The sequence below is a fragment of the Chaetodon trifascialis genome, chromosome 5 (assembly GCF_039877785.1).
Source record: "Chaetodon trifascialis isolate fChaTrf1 chromosome 5, fChaTrf1.hap1, whole genome shotgun sequence".
NCBI lineage: Eukaryota > Metazoa > Chordata > Actinopteri > Chaetodontiformes > Chaetodontidae > Chaetodon > Chaetodon trifascialis.
The window spans coordinates 10907781-10931349 of NC_092060.1; the positions used below are offsets into that span (position 1 = coordinate 10907781).

Sequence of the window (23569 nt, forward strand, 5' to 3'; positions counted from 1 at the left end):
AGCTAAAGGTGCTGCAAAGAGGCAATAACATGTTTAGTTTGCCAGTGAGAGGCCTCCAATTTGGACAAGAGCTATAAACAGTGTTACTGTGGTCTCTAGTGGTCAACTGTGGCGTTACACTTGCCGAGCATGGGACAGATTTTCCAACATGGAGCCCATCAGGACGACCATCTCACCATGTTTGAGTGTCCAGTGAGCTTTGTATTTGAGCTGAAATATCTATTTAAACTTGACCTACAGGCAGTCACAAACTTCAATCTTCATGGATGTAAGAAAGACAAGAATTTAGTGCACTGGGATCATCTCTTATCATTTTATACTTGCAGGAAAACATGACAAAGCTTGAAATCAGTGATCCAGTCAAGAGTGTACAGCAATGAGGTAAAAAAGTAAACAAGACAACAATGACACTGGCTCTGTATTCAGATACTAACGAGGGCTTCACATGAGTTCAGAGGTGTTGTGCTTCAGGTAGTTCCTCAGAATCAGAGGAATGTCCAAACTGTCAATGGCCAGCTCCTTATTGGCAAGAGGGACGTATCTTCGAATTGCAAGCCGAGTCTGCGACATCAGTGTTTTGGGAAAAACTGGAGCGCAAACAGACAAAAGAAGGTGGATCAACATGAGCATTTCGAGACATTCACGCAACGCAGTGCTTAACACAACTATAACTGACGTCTCACCTCTCTCTTTGAGCAGCAGAACAAGAGCTTCATTCTGCTTTGTAGTCTTGTCAATGATCAGTGTAGGCAAATACACGTCTGCCCCAAAGTCTATGAGAAGCTGGATGTACTCCACCCCGCAGCCATAACGGAGGCACACCTCCAGAACTGTCTTTGGCTGCTTGATCCTGGCCAGCATCTTCTCATCTGTGCAGTTGTAGTTGGGGTTGGCCCCGTGGAGGAGGAGCAGTTTAAAGCAGTCCAGGTGTCCATAAACAGCTGAGATATAAAGGGGCCCTCTGCAGGCCGTGGCATTTGAGGCCCACTCTGGGACTTTGGGTCTGACGTCCACCTCGGCTCCGAACCTCAGCAGCTCCCGGAGCACGTCTACGTCGCCCTCCCGGGCGGCAGTCAGCACCGGGGAGCAGTTGTTGTACTGGCTGCCGTTAGGATCGGCTCCAGCCTTCAGCAGGGCCACCACGCAGTCCAGATGTTTCCCACTGACAGCTGTGAACAGGGGCGTCTGGGCCTTCACGTCCAGGCTGTCAATCTGCGCTCAAACACAGCAGCACACCAACATGTTGTAACAGATGGAAGCACATTCTGTGAAGTGAATTTTTGAGTTCTCTTCATATCATTAAAGTTGCACTAATAGATTTGTTTGGCTGTAAACACAACATTGACAGAAGACACTGAACACTCATTTAGTTTTTTATTGATTTGAAGCCCAACATTCACTCTCCTCTTCTGGATGGCTGTGCCATCGGTGTGTGAGTGTGTGTGAATGGTTAAAAAGCTTGCAGTGAGCTGGTGACCTAGCCATCGCATGTGAAAGGGTAAATGCAGACTAGTGTTGTAAACGCTTTGAGTGGTCGTCAGACTAGAAAAGCGCTATTTAAATACAGGCCATTTACCATCTCTACTCTGTTTTTGTCTCCACCAACTCCTGAGAGGAACATATTTGCCTTTTTTGCAGCTAAATGCTCCACTTTGTTCCTCTCTAATATTGTTCATCTGTAGTTTGGCGGTGGTCTCTCAGTGTGAACTGAAAACAGCTGCCTGCTGCTTCTGATGCAGAGAAATGAGGCGAACTGAGGAGTTGGGTAATAATTTTGTGTGAGCTTGTTCCTACCAGTGACCCGTTTCATATTACACTTAAGTCATTTGATCCATTGTTCACATAATAATACAGATAAGTGCTGCTTTGATGCCTGAAGCGTAAAGTAGTGAACGTCTCATTTCTTACTCCATCATTTTTAATATAGAAAAAAGATCTGCAGGAAGAATGTAGCGACCTGTTTTTAAATGAAATATGTGATGGCTGAGCTCAGTATATAATTTTGGTTTTAAAAAGGACATTTCCTGGTGGCTCCCCACCCGCCCTCTCCACGCCTCCTCTCAAAGACCCATCTGGCCATCCTCATCTGAAAGACGCTCTCCTGCTATCTCACCTCTGCACCATGCTCCAACAACAACTCCAAGCACCTCAAGTGTCCCAGAGCAGCAGCAGTGCGCAAGGGGGTTACTGGGACCCCCCAGCCGCTCCGAGCATTAATAGACCTCCTGTAACTCTCCTGAGACAGGAGCTCGGCGAGCAGAGTCACGTTGTCGCTGCTCACGGCGTTGTTCAAGGCCTGACACTGCTCATTGTCCTCATCCTCCTCCTTAGGCTGCAGCAGGGAGAAGATCTTCGAAATGTCCATCAAACTCATGCTGACAGCTTGCCCCAGAACCATAATGCAAGTGCAGGCTGATGCAAGTCAAAGCTCTTCCATCTGCAATGGCACACAAGGCAGAGGAAGATGACAAGACAGCACATACACATATTCTTGTCATATTGGCTTATTTTTATTGTGATGTTGATTTTTATTTCAACATAACAAACATCATGACAGCGAAAGATACAGACTGACTATACAGTGTTAGCTTAAGCTTGTTTACATGACACACGACATAATCACTGTATGTAAGCTAAATCACAGTAATACAGCCTGAACAGAGCAGATATAATGCCACACAAGTACATTTTATACTCTAGACATAAAAATTTCACGCTTTTCCGCTAAACGTCCACAGAATCGGCTCAGGAGAAACAAACTTACATGGTGTGTGAACGACCAGCAAACTGAAACTTACTACAACAAGACACTTACCTCATTTAGACACTGGCTGATGGTATTCCCAAAGACATCAGAAGAGACGTTAAACACTTTCAGAACTTTCAGAAGTCACGTGAAAAACAGAAGGAAAGAAAGGTCCTCCAAGGAGTGTGTGGTGCTTCTTCCTCAGGAGGTGTGAGTTGTGAAAAGTGCAGTATGGTGTGTGTGTGTGTGTGTGTGTGTGTGTGTGTGTGTGTGTGTGTGTGTGTGTGTGTGTGTGTGTGTGTGTGTGTGTGTGTGTGTGTGTGTGTGTGTGTGTGTGTGTGTGTGTGTTGGGGGGGTTCAGAGCTCCTTTCTGGGGGGTGGGGGGGCTAATTTTAGGGCACAGATGGGCCTGGCTAAACTTCCATTCTTGGAGAGCCCAGGCTCAGTTTATAATTAGAAAGGTGATACAAGTGTGACACTCAGCTGGTGATTGGTGAGTGTGACGGTCTTTCCCTGTTTCCTGAGTAAAACCAAAAAATGAAGTGAGATGTCTGCGTCTCCAGGTCACACGGTGAAGTATTTTAGAATTCTTCACTTTTCATTTCAGCTTGTCAAACAGGAAGTGAAAGACACGACAGCCCACAGGTGCTTTGTTGCGTTTCCCAGTGTGATCACCGATAACCATAATCATCAAGAAAGGCATTTAGTTTACAGCACGCGCCCTGATATCACCCTGTTTCCCTGATTCACTCCTAGGCAGCCATTTTAGTGTCAGCTGCTCAACTGTCATAAGCTTCAGAGGAGCAGCCAGTCAGCTGTTCCTCTGCCAAACCCTCCCATGTCTTCATACTGCCCCGTGTTTAGACCGGAGGCTGTGACACACCACATTCTTTCAGCAGATGGCACAGGAGTCCAGATTCCTGACATTGCACAAATAGAGGAGGAAACTTTATTTATTTATTTGAGCACACAGACGTGGAACAGTTAAATGTGGATTACTAAGATTTGCTTTAAAAGTTTCTGAATCCTGACCCAAAAGCTCTGACAGAATAAGATCATTATAGCAATACCATAAGAGTAAATGATGTGTTGTGCTGTAAATGACCTTTACGGTTAAACTGCAATTGTTATATATTGAATGGCAAAAATGGAAACAGCAGCTTTTCCCTTTTCTAAAATATCAAATAAAAAATAATTGATAAGAACTCCTGTTTAATTCTGTATTCTCATACATACAGCACTGAATGTGAAATGTATCATTGAAATGCAAAACAAAGCCGACCACCTTCCAAAGACCATTGACATAAATTTAAGTTTATGTCCTCTCTGTTTTGTTTTGGTTTTTTTTTAGCCTATTCTTAACTGCAAATTTTTATTTTTCTTGTAAATATTGAATATTGAACATGTTTTTTTTGCTGGATTTTGCAGTCTTATGATTCACATCACTTTACTTTTCGCTGTACATTCTTCTGCTGTACATAGGATTGTCACTATATACAGTACAGTATTTATAGTATTTGTGTGCATGTGCAGTCCATATGCTTCCCCTTCCTGTGCCCCTGTCGACCACCAGATGGCAGTAGTGACGCGCCGATGGCAGGAAGTGCAGCTGTGGTGAGCAGTGAAAGAAGAAAGCTCGTAAACAGTTTGTTAAAGGAGGAATAACATTTGTTTGTTGTTAACAAATCATTTTATATTTCACTCCTAAATGCAGTAAAGGGTTGGTTCCCCCGCAAATCTGGACCGCATACCATTCAACACGAAACACTGAGCACATACAGCTAAAGACGTGTTTCGTGCAGAATGGAGGAGGCGGAGGAGGAAGCCCTCAGGAACCACTGCAGAAGAAAGATTTCTCTTGTACGGAGCAAACAGCAGCAACAAGAGACCCCGGGAGAGGAGAGGAGGAGACAGAAACACAGAGGGAGCCAGAGGACAGAGTGTGAGAGACAAGCTGTGGCCTGGGACCAGCGTAGAGACCACAGAGACCAAACCTCTCCCAGTCTCACATGTCAAGGCCCCGAAGTCCAGCCCGCCCCCCCTCAACTCATTTCAATGCTGAGGCTCAAAACTCTGAAGGAGGAGATGAGACGGGTTAGAGGCTCAGTTTTCCCACAGGATTATCAATGCTTTCGAAAAAGACCCTCTTATTTCTTTCTTTCTAACTGTCATGTGTTCATCTCTCACGGCAGGCCGCAGAGGTGCAGCTCCACGATCCTGCTGTCTGCAGCGCGTGTGAGCAGGAACAGGCTTCTCTGGCCTTGGAGAGTTTTATCAGGAGGAAGAAGACACAACTGCGCTTCCAAACACTGAAGGGCAGACTAAACACACTCCGGAGCTACGGAGTAAGTGACTTTTAAGGACAGACGAGCGTGCGCAGGCTTAATGACTCTAGGTGCTGCTATGTATTAGTTGGATTGATCGCATTATTTTATGGATTAACACTGTTTCTATTAGAGGAGCGTGCAAGAGGGTGAGTTTGTATAAACTCTCCCACAGCTCGTGGACGCCTCTCACTGGATTTGGGAGGAACTACTTGGCGGATGTGTGCGGGTCACAGCAACCTGGGTTGCCTTAGCAACGACTCAGGAACGTGGAGTTGCCCTGGCAACAGATGAAATGAGGGGTTACCCTGACAAAAACGCGACAGGAACTCATTTAGCAAAGACCTCCCTGTCCTCTTCAGACAGAGAGCTGCAGAGATGACAGGCACGGCATTAACACACCAAAAGGGACGGTGCTGTGGTGGAGTCAAACATATTCCTACCTATTTGTTTTGTTAAACTCGCCTGTTCGTCCAATAAACACTGATCCATACGCTGATGGTTGTGTCTTGGGTCGGCCTGCTCAGCTGCAGCTGTGTTTGTGTTCACACCGGGAAATAATAGAGACGAATGTCTAGCCTTTGTTTTGAGGGGGGGGGGAAAAGGGACATGCTCGCAAGGTTAGTACAAAACAGCCATTTATTTTATCACTGTATTAAAGTTAAACACAACACGATTCAGAGAGAATGAGTCTGGCCTTTTTCCCCTCCAGCTCGTGGTCACTTGAACACTGTAAACATTAAAACAACATGGTGTTTCATTTAGCTTTGCAATTAAACCTATTTGATTTTTATATTGGCACAAAAATACGCACAACAGACAGTCATGGAAGCATGCATTGCAAAAAAAATAAAAAATATATAAAGTACAGTACAATATCTAAGGCAATAAACAATGGCAATGTGGGCAAAATTATTTGAACATTTTAACAAGTTCCTGTTTGCATTATTGCAGTTACACAGTTAGGGGCTAGTAAAGCTACTATAGAAGTCATACGATTACATATAAACACATCCAAAACACTGATAAAAACAAACAACAGAATAACACCAGATCCTCCATCAGCTGCTGACAGTTTATGAAAAAGGTACTAAGACAATTTGTTAAAGTGAGGACTGTTTGAGGAAATTGTCCTGAAGCACCAATCTGTCATTTCAGCCACATATTTTGAAGTATGCGGCCGACGTTAGATCAGCGCACTGGACCAGGTCCCTTAACTGAAGCTGAAGGTGGAGCAGGATCTACTCATCTGGCTTCCTCTTGGGCTTCTTCGGGTTGCGGGAGCGGCTCTTGGCCTTGCACAGTGGGCAGATGGGAGCATTACGATGAATCTGCTGGTGGCAGGACAAGCAAGCCTGCAGAGAGGGGAAGAAATTTAGAGCAAAAGCTTCCTATTATGTCCTCCTTGCTGTGCCGTAGAGATAAGCAACTCCGTCAGGTTGTGCCTGACTGAGCTTCAGCTTGTATTTGTTCATCTCTATGGTGGTGTCTGACTTTTCCTTATTGTTTTCTCCATATATGGTCCTAATCTGAGCCAATTACACACTGGACAGTAATAGTTATTTTTCATTAGGAAAGAAACAACTATGTGCAACACATTTAACTGTCATGGCTGCTCTGTAATTAAGTCAGACCGCTGACTATTCAAGCTTGAAAAATATATACTGTTTATATATGTTTTTTTTCAATTTTCACGGCCGACTGCTATTTTAGGTCGGTAGCCGCATTACCTTCATAGGCGGGGGTTGTTGCCTGAAGGTGGCCGTCTGGCGTGCGTCCTGCTTCCGGGACACTTGAAGCTGCTGTGCTGCTGCTGCAGCGGCGGCGAGAGATTCTGGGATAGCGGGCTCATGCGGCTCCTTCTGCCACTCCGCTTTTTGCTTCTCAAAGTAACTGTTGAAAGCAAAGAAAGATAGAACCTTGGCTCGCTGTGATTCTTATTTAGAGCCGATGAGTCTTATCACGGTTGAGATTATCCCATCCGCGCTGTGTATCAAGAGACGTGGAGTGGCAAAAGCAAACACAAAGGAGGCTTAAATTGGACAACATCATATTCGATCTCACGTATCCTCTTTTTATGTACAACTGTGAGCAAAAGTACAGTCATTGTGAGAGTGTTTGTCTGCATGTGAGTGTCTCCGTGTGTGTGGGCAGGGGAGGGCTGGGAAAGAAATTTGGCCTTGGACTTTATGCCTGACTGGCTCATTTTCAAAAGTAAAAAAAGTGATATCCCATTTCTTTACGGTCTCTGGTTTCGCTCAAAATAGGTTTGTGATAGAGCATTCGCAGAACTTTAATGGGTTGTATGTCTTGTAACTATGATCCGCCAAAGCCCCAAACACACATTTTTCAATATTTCACACTTAATACAAGTTTGTACAAATATGACATGGATTCTCTGTCACTCTTGTTTTCATAAACTTAATATTTCTGTTCTTTTTTGTGTTTGCTATAACAGAGGTGTAGAGTGCTCATTTTTATGCTGATATATTAATACCTTAAAATGTGCCCACACCCCACTGGCCTGTGAGGTGTGATTTAATTTTCTAACCATCACACCTTGTAAAACAGTAACAGTGGGGACTATTACTGTTAGTTAAAATTACCCTCAAATTATTTGGCTGGCAGCTAGATATCCAAGTGATAGTTTAAATATCTCCCCAGACATAATCATATCGATCTTTCCCTGTGATGAGTTCTGACTTCCCAGAATAACCACTGAGGACCAACAGTGATAAACCACAACTCTCTAAGTATCTCATAAACACAGCAAACCTCAAGGAGCACGCTACCAAGAAGCAAAAGAGACGACTACCATCTGGCCGAACAGAGAAGCCAGCCTGCCCGCAGTGCTGTCAGCGTGCAGAGCAGCAGAAGCCCAGCACACTTTCTCACAACTTTATTCACCAAGACAGTTTCAGTTTACACCGCATAAAATATCCAAACCCACTGAAGTGAAAAATTCCAACTTGTTTTGAAATCCTCTCTCAAGTTAGAAACGTTTTCCAAAAGTGAGTAGAAACGTCACAGAATCACTACAGATAAAAAGTCACTTTCTGCAACGGTCCTGACGTACACTTGAAAACATGAACATGATCCTTGGCCCTATTAAATACCCCTGACCATAAATAAACCTCAATCCCAAGGGCCACAGGCCAGTGGCACACTGGTCTGTATTTGGAGCCTGAAAGAGCCAGTTTCCTGCCCAGCAAAATGTCTGCGGATGATAAAATCAAAAAGCAAACACGACCCGAGAGTCTCTTGGTGCAACACCGAGATCGACCTCACATCCGTATTCTAGCTCCATCATCTCTGATTTGCTCTGTAAACAGTCCAATCTTAATGTCATCCACTGTTGACGGATGTCAGACAGCAGTCTGTGCAGATGGGACTGTACCTTGGGATAACAAGGACAGTCTGAAGAGTGAAATTGAATTGCTTACTGACTTCTTTGACACTTTCTGAAGCCAAAGCATCTGGACAATAGAGGGGAAATTTAGTTGCACCTGAATTTCTGAATAGGCTAACAGACCTGTCCATCAAGAGAACACCTATCGGTTACTGTTTGAGCCTTTCATTATTCAAATGCCACGCTTCAGCTTTGATCAACCTCAGTGTCTTCAGGAAAAAAGCTCCATCGTGTTGCCTGCCATTCCCATCATAACAAAAAAACATGACATCATTGTGACGAAAAAGGCAGGGAAGTGCCAGCCACCCTTGACATTTGAGAAATCTGACCTAAAACTCTGATCCAAAACATCTCTATGAGGAAGTAGACCGTGTCCTCATGACCGAGGACCACCTGTCTTGTCATGTGTCATTTTAACATTTACAGCCAATGAAATGCCTCACTGACATAATCTGTACTATCATTCACCACCCTGCTGAACTGTCAGTAAAACTATTAATGTCGCTGTAAATAACCATGTTTGCAAGCAGTCATGTGCTACTGCACAATGTTGCTTTACTTTGGCCAAACTGCACTTATACCTAAAGACAGAAATCTACTGAGCTCCTGCATATGTAACTAATTTATGGCTCAAAGATTTCCGCGACACAGAAATGGATTGAAGCACAGAACTTAGGTCTCCGTCAGACCCACTTGTCCGACGTGTTTACGCCACATATGGAGGCTGTCCTGCAGATCTGTTTGATGAAAAAACAGTGCAACATTGTGTTGCATCAAATTCTTTGATAATCATCATTCAGAAAATTTAATATTTGCTGAGGTGTAAATGTTACTTGAGATTTTACTCTTGATTCACTTCATAATGAGCTCTATTTTATTCATAGTCTGTCATAAATGAATTTGATCAAACCTACTGTTGAAGAATTCACTAAACACTAGTGATGCACTGTCCACGATGATACCGTTCAGAAATATTCTCCTCTATCTGCTAACACAATGACGTCTTGGACTTTGACAAAGGGGAATGTAAGTGCATCAACCGACTCTCAGCCTCAGCCACAGATACTGTTGCTCCAGGAAAATACAAGTCAAAATTCATCAGTATATTCAGATGTTTGTGATGATTTGTCCCCACTGGGGCATCTCCGCTCCACAGACTGAATATATCCTTTTCTATGAATAATAACCATAAATAAATATTCTGTATCTAAAACCATTGATCGCTTAAAGCGTGATTGTTTGAAAGTTATTTAATTCCTTGCAAGCAAAAGCAAACAATTTTTATGAATCTATCTCTACTTAAAAGCGTAATGTCTCCTCAGGTATTGACAGCTAAACAGTCCTAACCTTCTCAGATAAAACTAAGGCCATCTGATCTAGGGGTTCATGGCCTACTTTCCTTACAAATGGTCCCTGTCCTTATCAAATTACAGTGAGTTATATTAGACTGATCTCCCTCTGAGTACTGATTTATCTCAAATAGTTTTCACATCACCTGAATTCCTCCTTGGCTTTTTAAATTATGCAACCACATTACTCTCAGTCTTCTGGTTACATCTGAACATTTTACATTTAAGGGTTGCTTTTGTGCAACCCTTAAATGTAAAATGTGAAGAGAAAAAAAATGTAAAATGTAAGAGAAAAAAAAGGAAAAAAAGGTGAACTGCCTGATTTCACAAACGCCCAATTTATAACTAACTTCCACTGCTTAAAGTCTTGAATGATAATATCGTATTAATAATCAATTTACGCTACTCAGTAACTCTGTAACAGGCGCTCTCGTCTTGCCTGTTGCACAATGCTGCTACTGCCTCGTCATTATAGTTCAGCAGTAGTGACCAGTGACCAGTGAATATTTACAGTCTGCTCGCTGCTGTATTTTTCAAGCTGCCATAACAGTATTTCACATTTACTGTACTTTGCACTTGTGAATTCTGTGATTTTTACTGTTTATATGACAAAAGTACAACGGCAATAAAGTTCAAATGAAAAATGTTCATCATATGCTTAAGTCTATCATACACAAAAGTTAGAAAAAAAACAGGCCTTCATATGTAGTTAGAAATATTTACTGATGTTTTCTGACACTAGAGCATGTGTCAATGTTAATGTAAAACCCCCTAAAGATGATATAAAGCACTGTTAATCACACCTTATCGAGGACCATCTGTTGAAAAGAATTTCAGTGTGTCTAGCATGCATTTGTATTTGTGTGTGTGTGTGTGTGTGTGTGTGTGTGTGTGTGTGTGTGTGTGTGTGTGTGTGTGTGTGTGTGTGTGTGTGTGTGTGTGTGTGTTTATGTGGGTATACTGACTCCAGGGAGAGTTTCTCCTCTTCTTCGTTAAGGTTAGGGAGTCTGTGCAGACCTAAAGTCATCCTGAGGGCATCAACATGCTCCTTCAGAGGTTTGTACTCGTCATGCAGGCGGCGAGTTGTTTCTAGCAGCTTATTCAGGTCATTCTCCGACTGCTTGATGGTGCTCTCCATCTGTGGGAACAGGATTGAATATTTCAAAAATACACATGTAGTATGCTCAGTTTAAGCTATCTGTGGTTGGTTCCAGTCACTTTTGTCGCTGAACTGAGATTTCAGTCACACTTCCTCTGTGGGGGGAGCTTGTAGTACTCACTCACCACATTGATATCAGCATGGATGAGCCGTAGCTCCTCCACATGTGCCATTTTCTCTTGTAGAAGCAGATCCATCTCCTGTTTGTACTCTTTCAGATGCTTCTCCTCGGACTCCAGGGCCTCAAACTCGATCTTAAGACGAGACTTGATCTTCTGCATCTGGACAGTCTTGTTCCTGCAGGCAGTGGGACAGACAAAAGACACCAACTGTCAGGTTACTTCCTCACAGATGCACAGATAGAGATCTCCCTCACAGCAACAACACCACATACCTCTTCCCAGCTGCCATGCAGTGCTTTCATATGAAATTATAAATGGCTTAATAGACGTTCTGCATTGATTTTAAGCAGAATGGCCAATTACTACAGCGGTGGATTAATGGACTGTATTAGGTGCATGAGTTCACAGTTTTAGTCTTTTAACGTTACACAGTGACTGAGCGTGGCTGCAAAGAAAACATCAGAGCAAACAAACAGCATTCTGCCGGCGGTGTTTAGTGAATTAATGACAGACCGATACGCTTGCTAGCCACGTAGCTAGCTTACCCACAGAAATAACTGGCGACGCACATCTGGCTTTTTGTTGATACACATCTGGAATGTCGGGGCATGTATGATCCACAAGCACATGCACCCTAAGTACAGCTTATTTATATCTCTGTCTTGTTTACGCTGTGGTAACTGCTTGCCAACCCCTAGCTATAACGAGAAAGGCGAAAACCTGTTAAAGGCACAGTTCGCAGCAGACCGGCTACTTTAGCTAGCTCAGTAACAAAAGCCAGTGGGCTTATGCCTGGTCGGCTAACGTTAGCTAAGGTAACGTTTCTCAGTACGTGTCAAACATCTCACAGCCATTAATTCTCGTCCTCGTCCAGCTCTTACCGTATTTCCAAGATGTTTTCCAATTTGCACATGATTTCTTGTTCGTCCGCCATGATTTAGCAGTCCCTTGTCGTTCAGCTGGCCAGCTCGGTTACCCGTCGGGCCACGGTGGTCACGGTGTTGATAAAAACACAATAGCGGATGTGAACGCGCACGCGAGCACGCGCCCGCACGCTGAGCCCATGGCTACGCGTGAAGGCTGGTTCATACTCCCGCGAGCCCTCCGGCCACAAACAGCCTGTTATTAAACGGAAACATTCAGTTCCCCATAAAACTGCCCTTTACGACGCAGTGGAAACAACTGGACTGCACATTAATATCAAATGTAACATTAGATAAAATACAGACTCACTGTAGAGTGGAATAAAGACACCTGAAAAACAGAAAATAAAGGTTATGGTCATAGCAAGGGAAAGTTTCTCTCCACTGAAAGAAGTTTTCTGCTCAGAATACTTCAGTGAAAGCAGCAACACCACATGGAAAAAATCGTAATTTTTATAAACATTATTATATTTTCACTGAGGTATTACTAAGTAGCATTTTGTCATATTGACAGTATTTTGAGGGACAAATTGGAGACCTGAAGATAATTAAGACTTTATGATTTAAAATGACTAATTCTAGAGCAATTATATGAATTTGCATACATTAATAAACATAGAGATTCAACAATTTTCTGTTCTGTTTCTGATCAGTGTGAGCTAACTGCTCACACTGTCTGACCACAAACACAGTATGAGCAGTTAGCACCAGGCCTACAAACCAAACACACCGCCACACCAGTCATCAAACCACTATAGCCGATGCCATAACAACATATGCTTAAAAAACAAACTGGAAGGATTATTAGATTAGCAGAATGAGCTGGTGCTTTCACTGCTATCGGTACATCAGAAGCTGCTCATTTATTTGATTTATGTCTCTCTATGAATAGTTTTGGGAGACAAAGCCCCTGTCTGGGGTTCCAGAGAAGAGATACACATTCAACACCTAATTCATCTCAGAGGAATGCTCTTTAAAGAAGATGAAGGCTGCCTCTCTAAGAGCGCGTGTGCCCCAGGTTGCCATTGGATTAACCAAGAGAGAAGTACTTGGGAACAATACAATGGGCCATTCTCATTAAGTATAATCCTTGTAGGTATTGCAAGCAGTTTCATATGACTCCGCGGAGAAAAGGCTACTACAAGTACCTCTCTGAAGAAGTGTTTCGGCTCCAGATTCCCAAAACACAAATGTCAACTGTAAGTAGCCACCTTTCCTTTTTTAAAGTCCTCATTTTCACTGTGTTTCATGTTTAGTTGAAATGTTAGTTGTTTGATTGGAATTTGTGAACCTGCTTTGTACTATAAAGGCTACAAGATGGCATTAATCCATAGCAGAGCTTGTAGAGCACAATATCTGATCATATTTTGTCCGCTTGACATGTTTCTAATTTGTTGTGTGTGCCTTCCTGGATTCATTGTGAGTTGTCACATTATCTATATAAAACAGTGGCAAGTTAAACTTTGTCTTCTTGTTTTCCTAAATATTCATTGAAACAGTCTGTTCAGCAAGATTTTCAACTTTAGTACATTATTATTATTATTATTATTATTATTATTATTATTATTATTATTATTATTATTATTATTATGGGAATTTGTGAAAACCTGCCTAGCGTCGTTAATCTCAGAAATGTTTATGAGGAACGGAGCAAACTATTTTTGCTTTTCAAGTCAGTCTATACCAACAGCTGCAGATGTGTGTGTATGGTTTGATGCTAATGTGCAAGATTAACGCTAAATGGGTGTTATTATTTTGACCCAGTCGTTAATGCTTATGCATCATGGAATGAACCCCATGTTCTCAGTTAAGTCTAAAATATACTGTGGGCTTCATTTTTTGATTGTAGTCCCCACCAACCTCTTGTGATTGGATGCTCCTGGTTGAACAGAAGAATGTAAGGAACACTCTTTTTGGTCATTTTGCTGTCAAAGAACCAACCAATTGTTTCAAAGAGCAAACAAAATGATTACAGTTCTTTTTCACCCAGTTGTTGCTCTGCATGTTCCTTGATGCCTCTCCAGTGCCACAGATGAATGCCCAGCAGGGAGCGTTTCCTCCTGTATTTCAATGTCAGTGTTTTCTCTGGCAGATAAATGTGCGAGTTACAACCATGGATGCTGAGCTGGAGTTTGCCATCCTGCCCAGCACAACCGGCAAACAGCTTTTTGACCAGGTACACTGTGCATTACAATCAAACCGATGTTTTCACAGACAAGCGTGTGATGGTGTTATTTATTGCTGTTTAGATCGTAAAGACGATCGGGCTGAGGGAAACCTGGTTCTTTGGCCTCCAGTACCAGGACAGCAAAGGCTTCTCCACCTGGCTCAAACTGAACAAGAGGGTGAGGCGAATGTTTATGCAGAACTTTATATCCCTTGATGACATAACTTGACTCCCCTGACTGAAGCATTTGAATGAAGATTTCATCACGGTTATGGTTTTGGTAAAACTACTGTATTACTCCTATTGAGACTAATTATCACCTGTTTCTTCCTGTTTCTGCATCTCTCTGCTGTGTGGAGTCCATCCCAGGTGACAGCTCAAGATGTGAAGAGGGACAACCCTTTGTTGATTAAGTTTAGGGCCAAGTTTTATCCCGAGGATGTCGCCGATGAACTGATCCAGGAGGCAACACAGCGCCTCTTCTTTCTGCAGGTTAGAGATGAGAACACACACAAGGAAACTGATGTTTTTAATGGCTTATACCCCTTTTAATTATGCTTGGGATAGAGCATTTACATGAAACATGAAATACCTGGTTATCCATGTCCCTGTATACTTGATTGATTTCTCAAGATAAGCTGTTTACATGTGCGAGAATAACCATGATACTCAAAAAAAAAAAAAAAAAAAAAAATCATAACCAGCATACTAATGTGCATGTAAACACACTATGTTGTAAATGTCCTGTCTTGAAAAAAGGGATAATAATGATGGGCTTTCTTACACTGCAAAAACCAATTAAAATGGAAGGATGCAGATCAATTAATTTACTTATTGATATATACAAAAAGAAGAATATATGAATTTCATATTTACTGGATATCGATGCTTGTGCAAGTACCCTGCAGATGCAGTGGTGAATAATGAATTTCCATCAAAACAAAATGCTGAACCTGTCTTAACAACCAGTGGGGGTTCCACGATGACTCACAAGGATCCCGTTAACCCTCATAGGTTTTCCATAGGAGAACACATGCAGACAAAAAAAACAATCCAGTTGCACAAAATAAACACCAGAACACGTCGGGTTTTTCCCTGTGTAAAACACAGTAGCATTATCATGTATGATACCTTAACACAGACATCAACATAAAACATGGGGATTCATGTGTCAAAACAGATCTTTCAGACTTTTTCTCTGTTTTAGGTAAAAGAATGCATCCTAAATGATGACATATACTGCCCACCTGAGACTGCAGTGCTCCTGGCCTCATATGCGGTTCAGGTCAAACATGGGGACTACAGGAAAGACTATCACGTACCGGGATACCTCACAAGAGACAAGCTGCTGCCACAGAGGTACTGAGTCCTGTGGATATTAGTGTTAACCAAAGTTCAACTTAATTCCAGTTTCAGTCATCTGAATTCTAATTGCTGTATCCTCTTTACTGACAAAACCAGGGTTTTGGAGCAGCACAAGCTGAATAAGAATCAGTGGGAGGAAAGAATCCAGGTGTGGCATCAAGAGCACAAGGGAATGCTGAGGTACTTATCATATCAAGTCATGATTGCATTTCTTGCAAACAGGTGTTCTGTAGTTCATTATATCTCCCGACACCACAGAGAAGATGCCATGGTTGAGTACCTGAAGATAGCGCAGGATCTTGAGATGTACGGGGTCAACTACTTTAACATCAAGAACAAGAAAGGATCAGAGCTGTGGCTGGGAGTGGACGCACTGGGGCTCAACATCTACGACAAAAAGGACAGGCAGGTCTCCATTTAAGAATGTGTATACTTGGATGTGAATCAATGCATGCTTACCACTGTGTGCTCATGTTTGTTATTTTTTCCCCTGCTAGCACCATTGCTGTAGGGATGGTCGTGTTGGTCGGTCAGTTGGACGATCAGTCAAAACTTTGGTCCTGACTGAAATATCTGTCACCAAATGTTGTACAGATGTCCTGGTCCCCACAAGGTGAATCATAAGGACTTTGGCGTCCTCTTGGCTTTTCCTTTAATGCCACCAGCAGGACAAAGTTTTCACTCGTCCACTGACATATCTCAACAACTAGTAAAAATTTGGTGGACACGAATCCCAGATGATGAAACCTAACCTCTGACTTTCCCTCAAGCACCACCATCAGGCTGCCATTTTTGGTTCAGAGTGAGAAGTGTTGACAGCAATTGGATGTACTGCCATCATGATATTTGGTTCAGGCAATCATGCTCCTCTCAGGATGAGTTGTAACGACTTTGGTGATCCCTTAAAGATGCCCTCCAGACATGGTTTAACGTCAGATTCAAGTTAAGCAGAAAGAAAGAAAAAGAGAAGAAACGTTCCCCTTCAGCAGATGAATGTGAAAACAGCCCACTGCACCTTGAAGGTCAAACATTCAAATCAAGGAACAGTAAGAAAAACGTGTTTTTAGTGGAAGGCAACTTTAATTTAATCTAGTGCTCCCATGAGGGTAAGATTCCTGTACATGTGATACTTTCATTTAGAAAATACATGTGAAACTAATGAAATCCTCATCATTGTGTTAGTGTTCAGCAAATCTTAGCATGCTAACACACTAAACTACAATGGTGAACATGGTGAACTTGCATGGCAGCATGTATGTTTTGTCGTGAGTATGTTAGCATGCTGACATTATCATTTAGCTCTAGTTTAGCTCTAGCTTTAGTGCAGCCTCACAAAGCTGCAAGCTTGGTTGTAGACTGTTGTTAAACTTTTCCTTTCTTTTAACTGCGTGTAGATTATATGATAGCCTCTGTTACTGTAACTATGCCATTGACCATAATAGTAAACCATGCCCATGTTTTACAGGATGACCCCAAAGATTGGCTTCCCTTGGAGCGAGATCAGAAATATTTCCTTCAATGACAAGAAGTTCGTCATCAAACCAATCGACAAGAAAGCTCCAGTAGGCAAAAACCATCATCATTAATGGTCCTTAATAATGATGCTTCTGCAGGATCTTTATGAAGCATATTGTTACAGGAAATGTAGTACATGTCTTCACTCTCGCCTGACCAATTAAAAGGGATTTTAACTGAGCGGAAATGTGCTTTTTGCTGCACACCTAAAGTCAGACAAACTGGCTGCCTTTTTATGCAGCTGGATCGATGTTGAATTGTGCTCTTACCTCACTGCATCGATGTTTGTGGGTGCAATTAAATAGCTGCTTCTTATCAAGTTGAGGATTTAATGCATAGGCTGGTACTCATCATCTCAGCGTAAGCAATTTTTATGAAAACATTTTCACAACTATATACAAGATCATACAAACACCTTACATGATCATTTCGTATTTATTCACTGAGGCGCCAAACAGGAGGGGTGAGAAAATCCCACATCCTTGTTCCTGGTGAATAAACCAATTTTGCAAATGCATAAATTACAGCAAGTAGTGCAATGGGAGCAGCTGCTGCTTGATCTCATTCACAAACATGAATTTAGCCTCATACTTCAATTTGGCTTCTGGTAGCATGCACAGATTTGAGAAGAGCATCCAAGATCTTTCGAAAAAATAACGAAATTCTCCCAAATCCCTTTAGATTTCTGAAACCCAGGCTTAACTATGAAGCAAATCTGAGATGTTGTGTTTTATAAATCAACCCGAGGACAATCACTGATTGCATATTTTTGTGTTAAAGGACTTTGTTTTCTATGTACCTCGCCTTCGCATCAACAAACGTATCCTGGCCTTGTGTATGGGGAATCATGACCTGTACATGCGCAGACGTAAACCTGACACCATTGAGGTGCAGCAGATGAAGGCTCAGGCCAGGGAGGAGAAGAACAAGAGGCAGATGGAAAAGTAAGGCAGGAGGAAATAATGACAGCTTCTTTTTTTCACAGTTTACAGTGTGTCCTCTCTGGTTTAAGAAAGAACTATCAGGAGATGTAGTTTTTTTTTTTTTCAGATGTGTATTTATGCACAATTCTCCTGTCAGGGCTCTACTCGAGAGTGAGAAAAAAAAGCGAGAAAATGCTGAGAAGGAAACAGAGAAGATTGCTCGTGAGACCATGGAGCTGATGGAGAGATTGAGACAGATTGAAGAGCAGACAAAGAGAGCCCAAGATGGTCTGACAACTTTCTGAATACAAATGTTTCTCAACGAAGTTTTGTTTTTTCTGTTTAAGAACACTAAAAGTGTGGCTTAGTGTATTGAAGTATTTCTGCTTTTAAGATGTCCACGAAGCATATATTGTGTGGGATTGCATGTGTGTGTTGGTCATCTTTGCACACATGTGCGTATGTGTTTCAGAGCTGGAGGAGCAGACTCGCAGGGCTCTTGAGTTGGAGAAAGAGAGGACAATTGCTCAGGAGGAGGCTGAGCGTCTGGAAAAGGACCGCAGGTCTGCAGTGGAAGCTAAAGCAGCCCTGCTGCACCAATCTGAAACCCAGCTCAAGAACCAGGAATGCCTGGTACTCACACACACCTACGCACTGGGTTTAATTAACTGTAGATAAATGAAATAGTTTTAATTATAAGGTGGGTTTTCTCCCAACCTGAAAATGTAAAGATTTGTTGGTGTAAAGTCATCATTCAGCAGTTTATTACTGTGATCAAGGACTCATTATGATATATTTATACATACTGATTAAGTACCTTTAAGCTACAAACAAGGCTGGTGAGGTATTGAAGGCATTAAGTGATTTACAAATTCAGCTTGAGAGTATGATTTAAATCAATTAACCTGAGGCACAGTGCTGCATGTGAACATATCACAGCACAGACGCGCACACACACACACAGACACACACACACACACACACACACACACACACACACACACACACACACACACACACACACACACACACACACACACACACACACACAAACACAAACATTCTGTCTGGCACACATGTGCAGCTGCAGAAAGAGCGCAATGACCTTCGATCTGGAGTGCTGTTAACTCTCCTCCCATTTGTGTGCGTGTGTGTATAGGCCACTGAGCTGGCAGAGCTTACCTCAAAGATATCCCAGCTGGAAGACGCCAAGAAGAAAAAGGATGAGGAGGCAAAGAGATGGCAGAAAAGGGTGAGAATTAATTAAAGAGAGAGCATGAGAGAGATAAAGGATGAATCAAACATGAGCAAAGAGCAATCTTTGACACTTCTTTAAACCCAGGTTGAATAGAAACGTTAACGTTAACGAAATGTTAACCCCAGATAGGTATATCACTCGACTCTTGTATGACTTTCTTGGATGTTATTGCTTTGCCACATGCAGCAAACCTCAGCAGTGTGAAGCCGTAGTTTGCTAGATTTACCTGAAGTGTATGCAAAGCATTGCATACAAATAAGGATTGCTACTCTAAACCTGCATGTAGTCTCCACATTATTCGGTAATAAAGCTGTGTTACCCTTATTTCTGTTTTCTAATGGCCACGGCAGACTAATGCACCCAGTGATGAGAAATCATTTTATTCATAGAAGGCAATTTATTTAGGAAATTTTGCCTTAATGAATGCTGAACTGAAACATCGCAGGGAGAAAGAAAAATACATTTTCTACCTGTTTTTGGTCAAATGCCCCTTCAGTAGAGTTAAAAGTGCCAGATGTCACCAAAGACCACCGAGGCTATTGTCATATCCAACCTTCACTGCAGGTTGTGTGTTTTGACAGGCGGTTGTGGTAGAAGCCGATTTGGAGCGAACCAAAGAGGAGCTAAAATCTAAACTCATGGGTGTCCACATCCAGCATTCAGTCCACCCTCATATGCATGAGCACGACGAGACGGATGAGAGCAGCGCGGAGGCGAGCGCTGAGCTGACCTCTCCAGGCATGGTCCGAGACCGCAGTGAGGAGGAACGAGTAACAGAGGCCCAGAAGAACCAGAGACTGCAGAAAAACCTTAAGGTAAGGTTAAGCAGATCTAATGACATGTCCTATTTTGCTGGATTTGCAGTTCTCTTACTCAGATTCAGGTCAGAGGTCATGTTCTGCTATAGATAAGCAGTCCTGGGACTGTCCTAGAGCTTTTGAGAGTGCAGATAAGTGAATCCAAAAATACCCTCAGTGCTCTAATTTGGTGGTTCTAGGTCTAGTAAATACTGTAATGCAATAACTAAATAATACATTAGGAATGAGCCTAGCTGAATGCTGGCCAATGTGTCATTGCATCGACCTGCAGGGATTCTAATGGCCACTAGATGATAGCTTCAGAAAAAACGAGGCTGCATTTAACGCTCAGTATGTAAGCTAATTTCTGCCACTAAGGAAAGATGGAATTTGATGACTTTGTGAAGTAGTGTGAAGTAGTAGAGTGGGTCGCTAGCTAGTTCGTCAACTTCCTTCCTCACTCTTCACAGTATCATCTGGTGTTACCCTGAAGTTATAGCCAATAGAAAAAGAACATTTGGGACCTTTAGACCTTGTAATGAAGAAATGTTACACATTATACCTCTAAAATGAGCAAGTATTTCACATTACATACATTTTTAGCCATGCTCGTGGAGTGGCTCCAAATGACTTGATCTGTTGGTCGGACTGAAATATCTCAATGGCCATTTGGAAATGGAAATTTGATTCAGACATTCATGGTTCCCAGAGGATGACTCCTATTGACTTTGATCATCCCCCGACTTTTCATCTAACAACAGCAAGGCTAACGTTTTTGTTTTTTAGAGAAACGTCTCAACAATTATTGGATGGCTGATCATGTAATGTGGCACAGATATCCACAGCCCCTCTTAGGATAATGACTCTAGTGTCCCTCTGACTTTTCCTCTAGTGCCACCAGCAGGACATCTACCAGGTGGATAGACATCACCTGACGTTTCCTCTCATGCTAGCATGAGGTTGACGTGTTTGGTCTTGTGAGATATCATGACCATTGCTGTGAGCTTTGCTACATATATTGAATGTCCTGAGGCAGCTTCACAGGGCTGCTGGCTGTAGACTCATTGTCTTGTTTCAATCGTTGCATTTTTATAGTAAGTAATTGTTGATAAGTCTGACGTGTCTTAGCATAGCGCAATCAGCCATGGTTGCTGCCACTTCCTTGTCCCACCTCATACAGCTTGTGGTTTGAAAAACACTTTTTTGCTGCTGTTGTGTGGTTAACATTTGTTAACCACAAGAACTAATTTGTTACATTCAATCATGTTGTCTGTTGACACAATCATATAGAGGTTTTGACTCTGCTGTAAAGATGGCAGCTTAATTGCCACCAAAAATGCTGTTTTTCCAACAGCTAAGTGCACTCTATTTAATTACAAAAAAAATAAAAAATTAAATTAAAAATTAAAAATATGTTGCAGGTACATCATTATTCCTGTATTCAAGTCACAAATCTCATCCAGACCTATTGTAACTGAAAGAAAATTGGTCTCCACAACCAAAACAAGATGATGTGATGTTGCACAGAGGACTCAACACAAAAATGGACTTAATAACTATGGACAATAGAGTGTCTTCAGATGGGGATTGAGGGCAGTGCAGGGGTGAGGTGAGAGGGGCAAGGCTTCTGAATAGTCTCCTAAAGAATCTCAGGGAAGAGGATTTCATTCACCGAGTGTTTGTGTTCTCTTTCAGTTCCTGAGCACCGAGCTGGCTGGAGCTGTAGACGAGAGCAAAAAGACCCCCAATGACCTGATCCACGCCGAGAATGTGAGGGCAGGCCGTGACAAATACAAGACCCTACGTCAGATTCGTCAGGGCAACACCAAACAACGCATTGACGAATTTGAGTCCATGTGAGAGGGGCAGCTGTTGGCCCCGCTCTGAGATCGGGAGATAATGATGATGATGAAAGATCAGGATAGATGATAAAATCATGGAGTGTAGGTGCAGATTTTTGCATAGGTAGAAAATGAACCTGACATAACAGGACAAAATGATGACAAATTATATTGCTTCTGTGCTTTGATGCCTTTCGCGTCTGTGATTTAACTGGCGTTTCAACACAAAACAAATCTGATTTGATAGGAACCAAAAAACACATTCACATGAGACACACCCTGCTGTTCATAAGTGTGGAATCATGATGTTTGTCTTCTTTCCCTCAATAATGAATATTTTAATAGATGAAAACAGTAGAGTTCAGACACCACATGTATTATTTATATTTTAAATAGCTGTGGCACCAAAAGATTAAGAATTAAATGATTAAAACTTTCATTCAGTTGATGTCTCCACAGTGTTGCATGACAGGCTTTCTCCCACAAACACCCTCTGATTTTGAATTTGTTTTCCAGTCCAGAAAAGCGCAAGTGACCCTCAGTCATTACCGGAACACAACAGGGCAATTGGGCTCTAAATATTTTGGGAACCTGTTTTTCTTTGGGCTCTCTGTGATTCACTCTGTGATCAGTTCATAGTACATTCAGCTCTGATCTAATTCCATTAGTGCTAAAGCTGGACAACACGTCCGTTAATTCCAGCTTGTTATAGGCAACAGGAACCTGCTCCTATTTAAACCTGCACAGTTTTGGATTTTAAGCTTCCTGTTTCTTTTACCTAAGGCTGCCGGTTTGCAATATTCTTATTCAGCTGTTGCTCAGATGTGTCTTTGTCTCTCTCTGCCCTTTCAGTTGTCAGTCTGGTTGAAGCATTGTGCAACATTTTGTTTTCCATGTACAAACATTGACCTTTTGCAAACCCTTCATCTTTTTTGTAAAGAAAACTTTCTACCACCTAAAAGCAGTATTTTAAGAATTGAGTTGTCCTCTCAGCCATCTGACTGTACTCATTCAAGCTCCCATGGAAGCAGTTCAAATCTTTTGAACAGCAGTGTACATCATCTATGCTCTCCTTTGTGAAAACTGTCCATCTTATTACACACATTTGCAATCTCTATATGCCAACTAATGAAAAATATCGATTAATGAATGCACTGACATTTAAGACACTTGTTATTATTCCCTCTAAATGTTAAATCCTCTATTCTTTGTCACAGAAATAAAGTAGACAGAAACACTGTCAATATGTTGTGTGTGCATCACTTGGAGTTAGCGTCACCTTCAATTTGCCGAATGAGGCAAACTGCTGCTTGGTGTAAAAACGGATGTGCTGCAATCAAAAATTAAAGCTAATTAACACCTTTAAAAAGATGTTTGTGCATTTAATATAAATAAATTAAAAAGAATTTAAGTTGCCACTGATTTACTGTATATTATCCATCTCTGCATCCATGTCACTGCCTCTGCTCCTGCAAAGTCTAGTTTTGATGTTTCTCTAGCTGTCCACCATTTGTAGCTTCACTCCCCTCATGTTCCTGACATGCTATCCAAAAATAAACAGATGAAAATACAAAGTAACCATTTCCCCTTCCGTTGACCATCCCTACAGAAGATCCTTTTCCCATTTTGTTAATGAGTGTCCTCTGTTGTCTTTTAAAGATCAGTGACTGT

General features: G+C 42.0%; 3 protein-coding genes across 5 annotated transcripts; 1 reads left to right on the forward strand and 2 right to left on the reverse strand.

The window, feature by feature from the left end:
- Positions 1 to 441: 441 nt before the first annotated feature.
- Positions 442 to 2398, reverse strand: asb12b (ankyrin repeat and SOCS box-containing 12b). Its single transcript, XM_070963050.1, has 3 exons — positions 2114 to 2398; positions 684 to 1212; positions 442 to 587 (listed from the first exon to the last, which is right to left on the reverse strand). The coding sequence occupies exons 1-3, from the start codon at positions 2396 to 2398 to the stop codon at positions 442 to 444; spliced, it is 960 nt and encodes a 319-aa protein (XP_070819151.1).
- A 3293-nt stretch (positions 2399 to 5691) lies between these two features.
- zc4h2 (zinc finger, C4H2 domain containing) lies at positions 5692 to 12275 on the reverse strand. Its single transcript, XM_070963055.1, has 5 exons — positions 11991 to 12275; positions 11113 to 11284; positions 10794 to 10966; positions 6801 to 6963; positions 5692 to 6425 (listed from the first exon to the last, which is right to left on the reverse strand). The coding sequence occupies exons 1-5, from the start codon at positions 12041 to 12043 to the stop codon at positions 6312 to 6314; spliced, it is 675 nt and encodes a 224-aa protein (XP_070819156.1). The 5' UTR covers positions 12044 to 12275; the 3' UTR covers positions 5692 to 6311.
- An 857-nt stretch (positions 12276 to 13132) lies between these two features.
- On the forward strand, positions 13133 to 22047 carry LOC139331093 (moesin-like). Of its 3 annotated transcripts, XM_070962403.1 has the most exons (15): positions 13133 to 13231; positions 13882 to 13929; positions 14125 to 14208; positions 14282 to 14377; positions 14569 to 14691; positions 15407 to 15558; positions 15661 to 15744; positions 15823 to 15969; positions 17030 to 17126; positions 17860 to 18023; positions 18160 to 18290; positions 18475 to 18635; positions 19162 to 19254; positions 19842 to 20075; positions 21753 to 22047. In XM_070962403.1, exons 1-15 carry the CDS (start codon positions 13148 to 13150, stop codon positions 21915 to 21917), a joined length of 1863 nt encoding a protein of 620 aa, XP_070818504.1. In that variant the 5' UTR covers positions 13133 to 13147; the 3' UTR covers positions 21918 to 22047. The 3 variants fall into 3 exon arrangements, with proteins under 3 accessions (XP_070818504.1, XP_070818505.1, XP_070818503.1); XM_070962404.1 differs by lacking the exons at positions 13133 to 13231; positions 13882 to 13929; positions 14282 to 14377; positions 14569 to 14691; positions 15407 to 15558 and having other exon boundaries at positions 14150 to 14208; XM_070962402.1 differs by lacking the exons at positions 13133 to 13231; positions 13882 to 13929; positions 14125 to 14208; ... (2 more) ...; positions 15407 to 15558; positions 15661 to 15744 and having other exon boundaries at positions 15869 to 15973.
- The last annotated feature ends 1522 nt before the right edge of the window (positions 22048 to 23569 follow it).

Bases quoted from the DNA above. Each gene is read 5' to 3' on its own strand.
- LOC139331093 (XM_070962403.1), top strand. From the start codon at position 13,148: ATGACTCCGCGGAGAAAAGGCTACTACAAGTACCTCTCTGAAGAAGTG. The intron at 15,970-17,029 runs GCAGGTCTCCAT...CATGTTTTACAG, and splicing joins ATCTACGACAAAAAGGACAG to GATGACCCCAAAGATTGGCT. The intron at 19,255-19,841 runs GTGAGAATTAAT...GTGTTTTGACAG, and splicing joins CAAAGAGATGGCAGAAAAGG to GCGGTTGTGGTAGAAGCCGA.
- zc4h2 (XM_070963055.1), bottom strand. From the start codon at position 12,043: ATGGCGGACGAACAAGAAATCATGTGCAAATTGGAAAACATCTTGGAA. The intron at 6,964-10,793 runs GTCAGTATACCC...TGCTTTCAACAG, and splicing joins GAGGAGAAACTCTCCCTGGA to TTACTTTGAGAAGCAAAAAG. The intron at 6,426-6,800 runs GTAATGCGGCTA...CCCTCTCTGCAG, and splicing joins AACAACCCCCGCCTATGAAG to GCTTGCTTGTCCTGCCACCA.
- asb12b (XM_070963050.1), bottom strand. From the start codon at position 2,398: ATGGTTCTGGGGCAAGCTGTCAGCATGAGTTTGATGGACATTTCGAAG. The intron at 1,213-2,113 runs GTGAGATAGCAG...GTTTGAGCGCAG, and splicing joins TGTTGGAGCATGGTGCAGAG to ATTGACAGCCTGGACGTGAA. The intron at 588-683 runs GTGAGACGTCAG...TTTGCGCTCCAG, and splicing joins TCTGCTGCTCAAAGAGAGAG to TTTTTCCCAAAACACTGATG.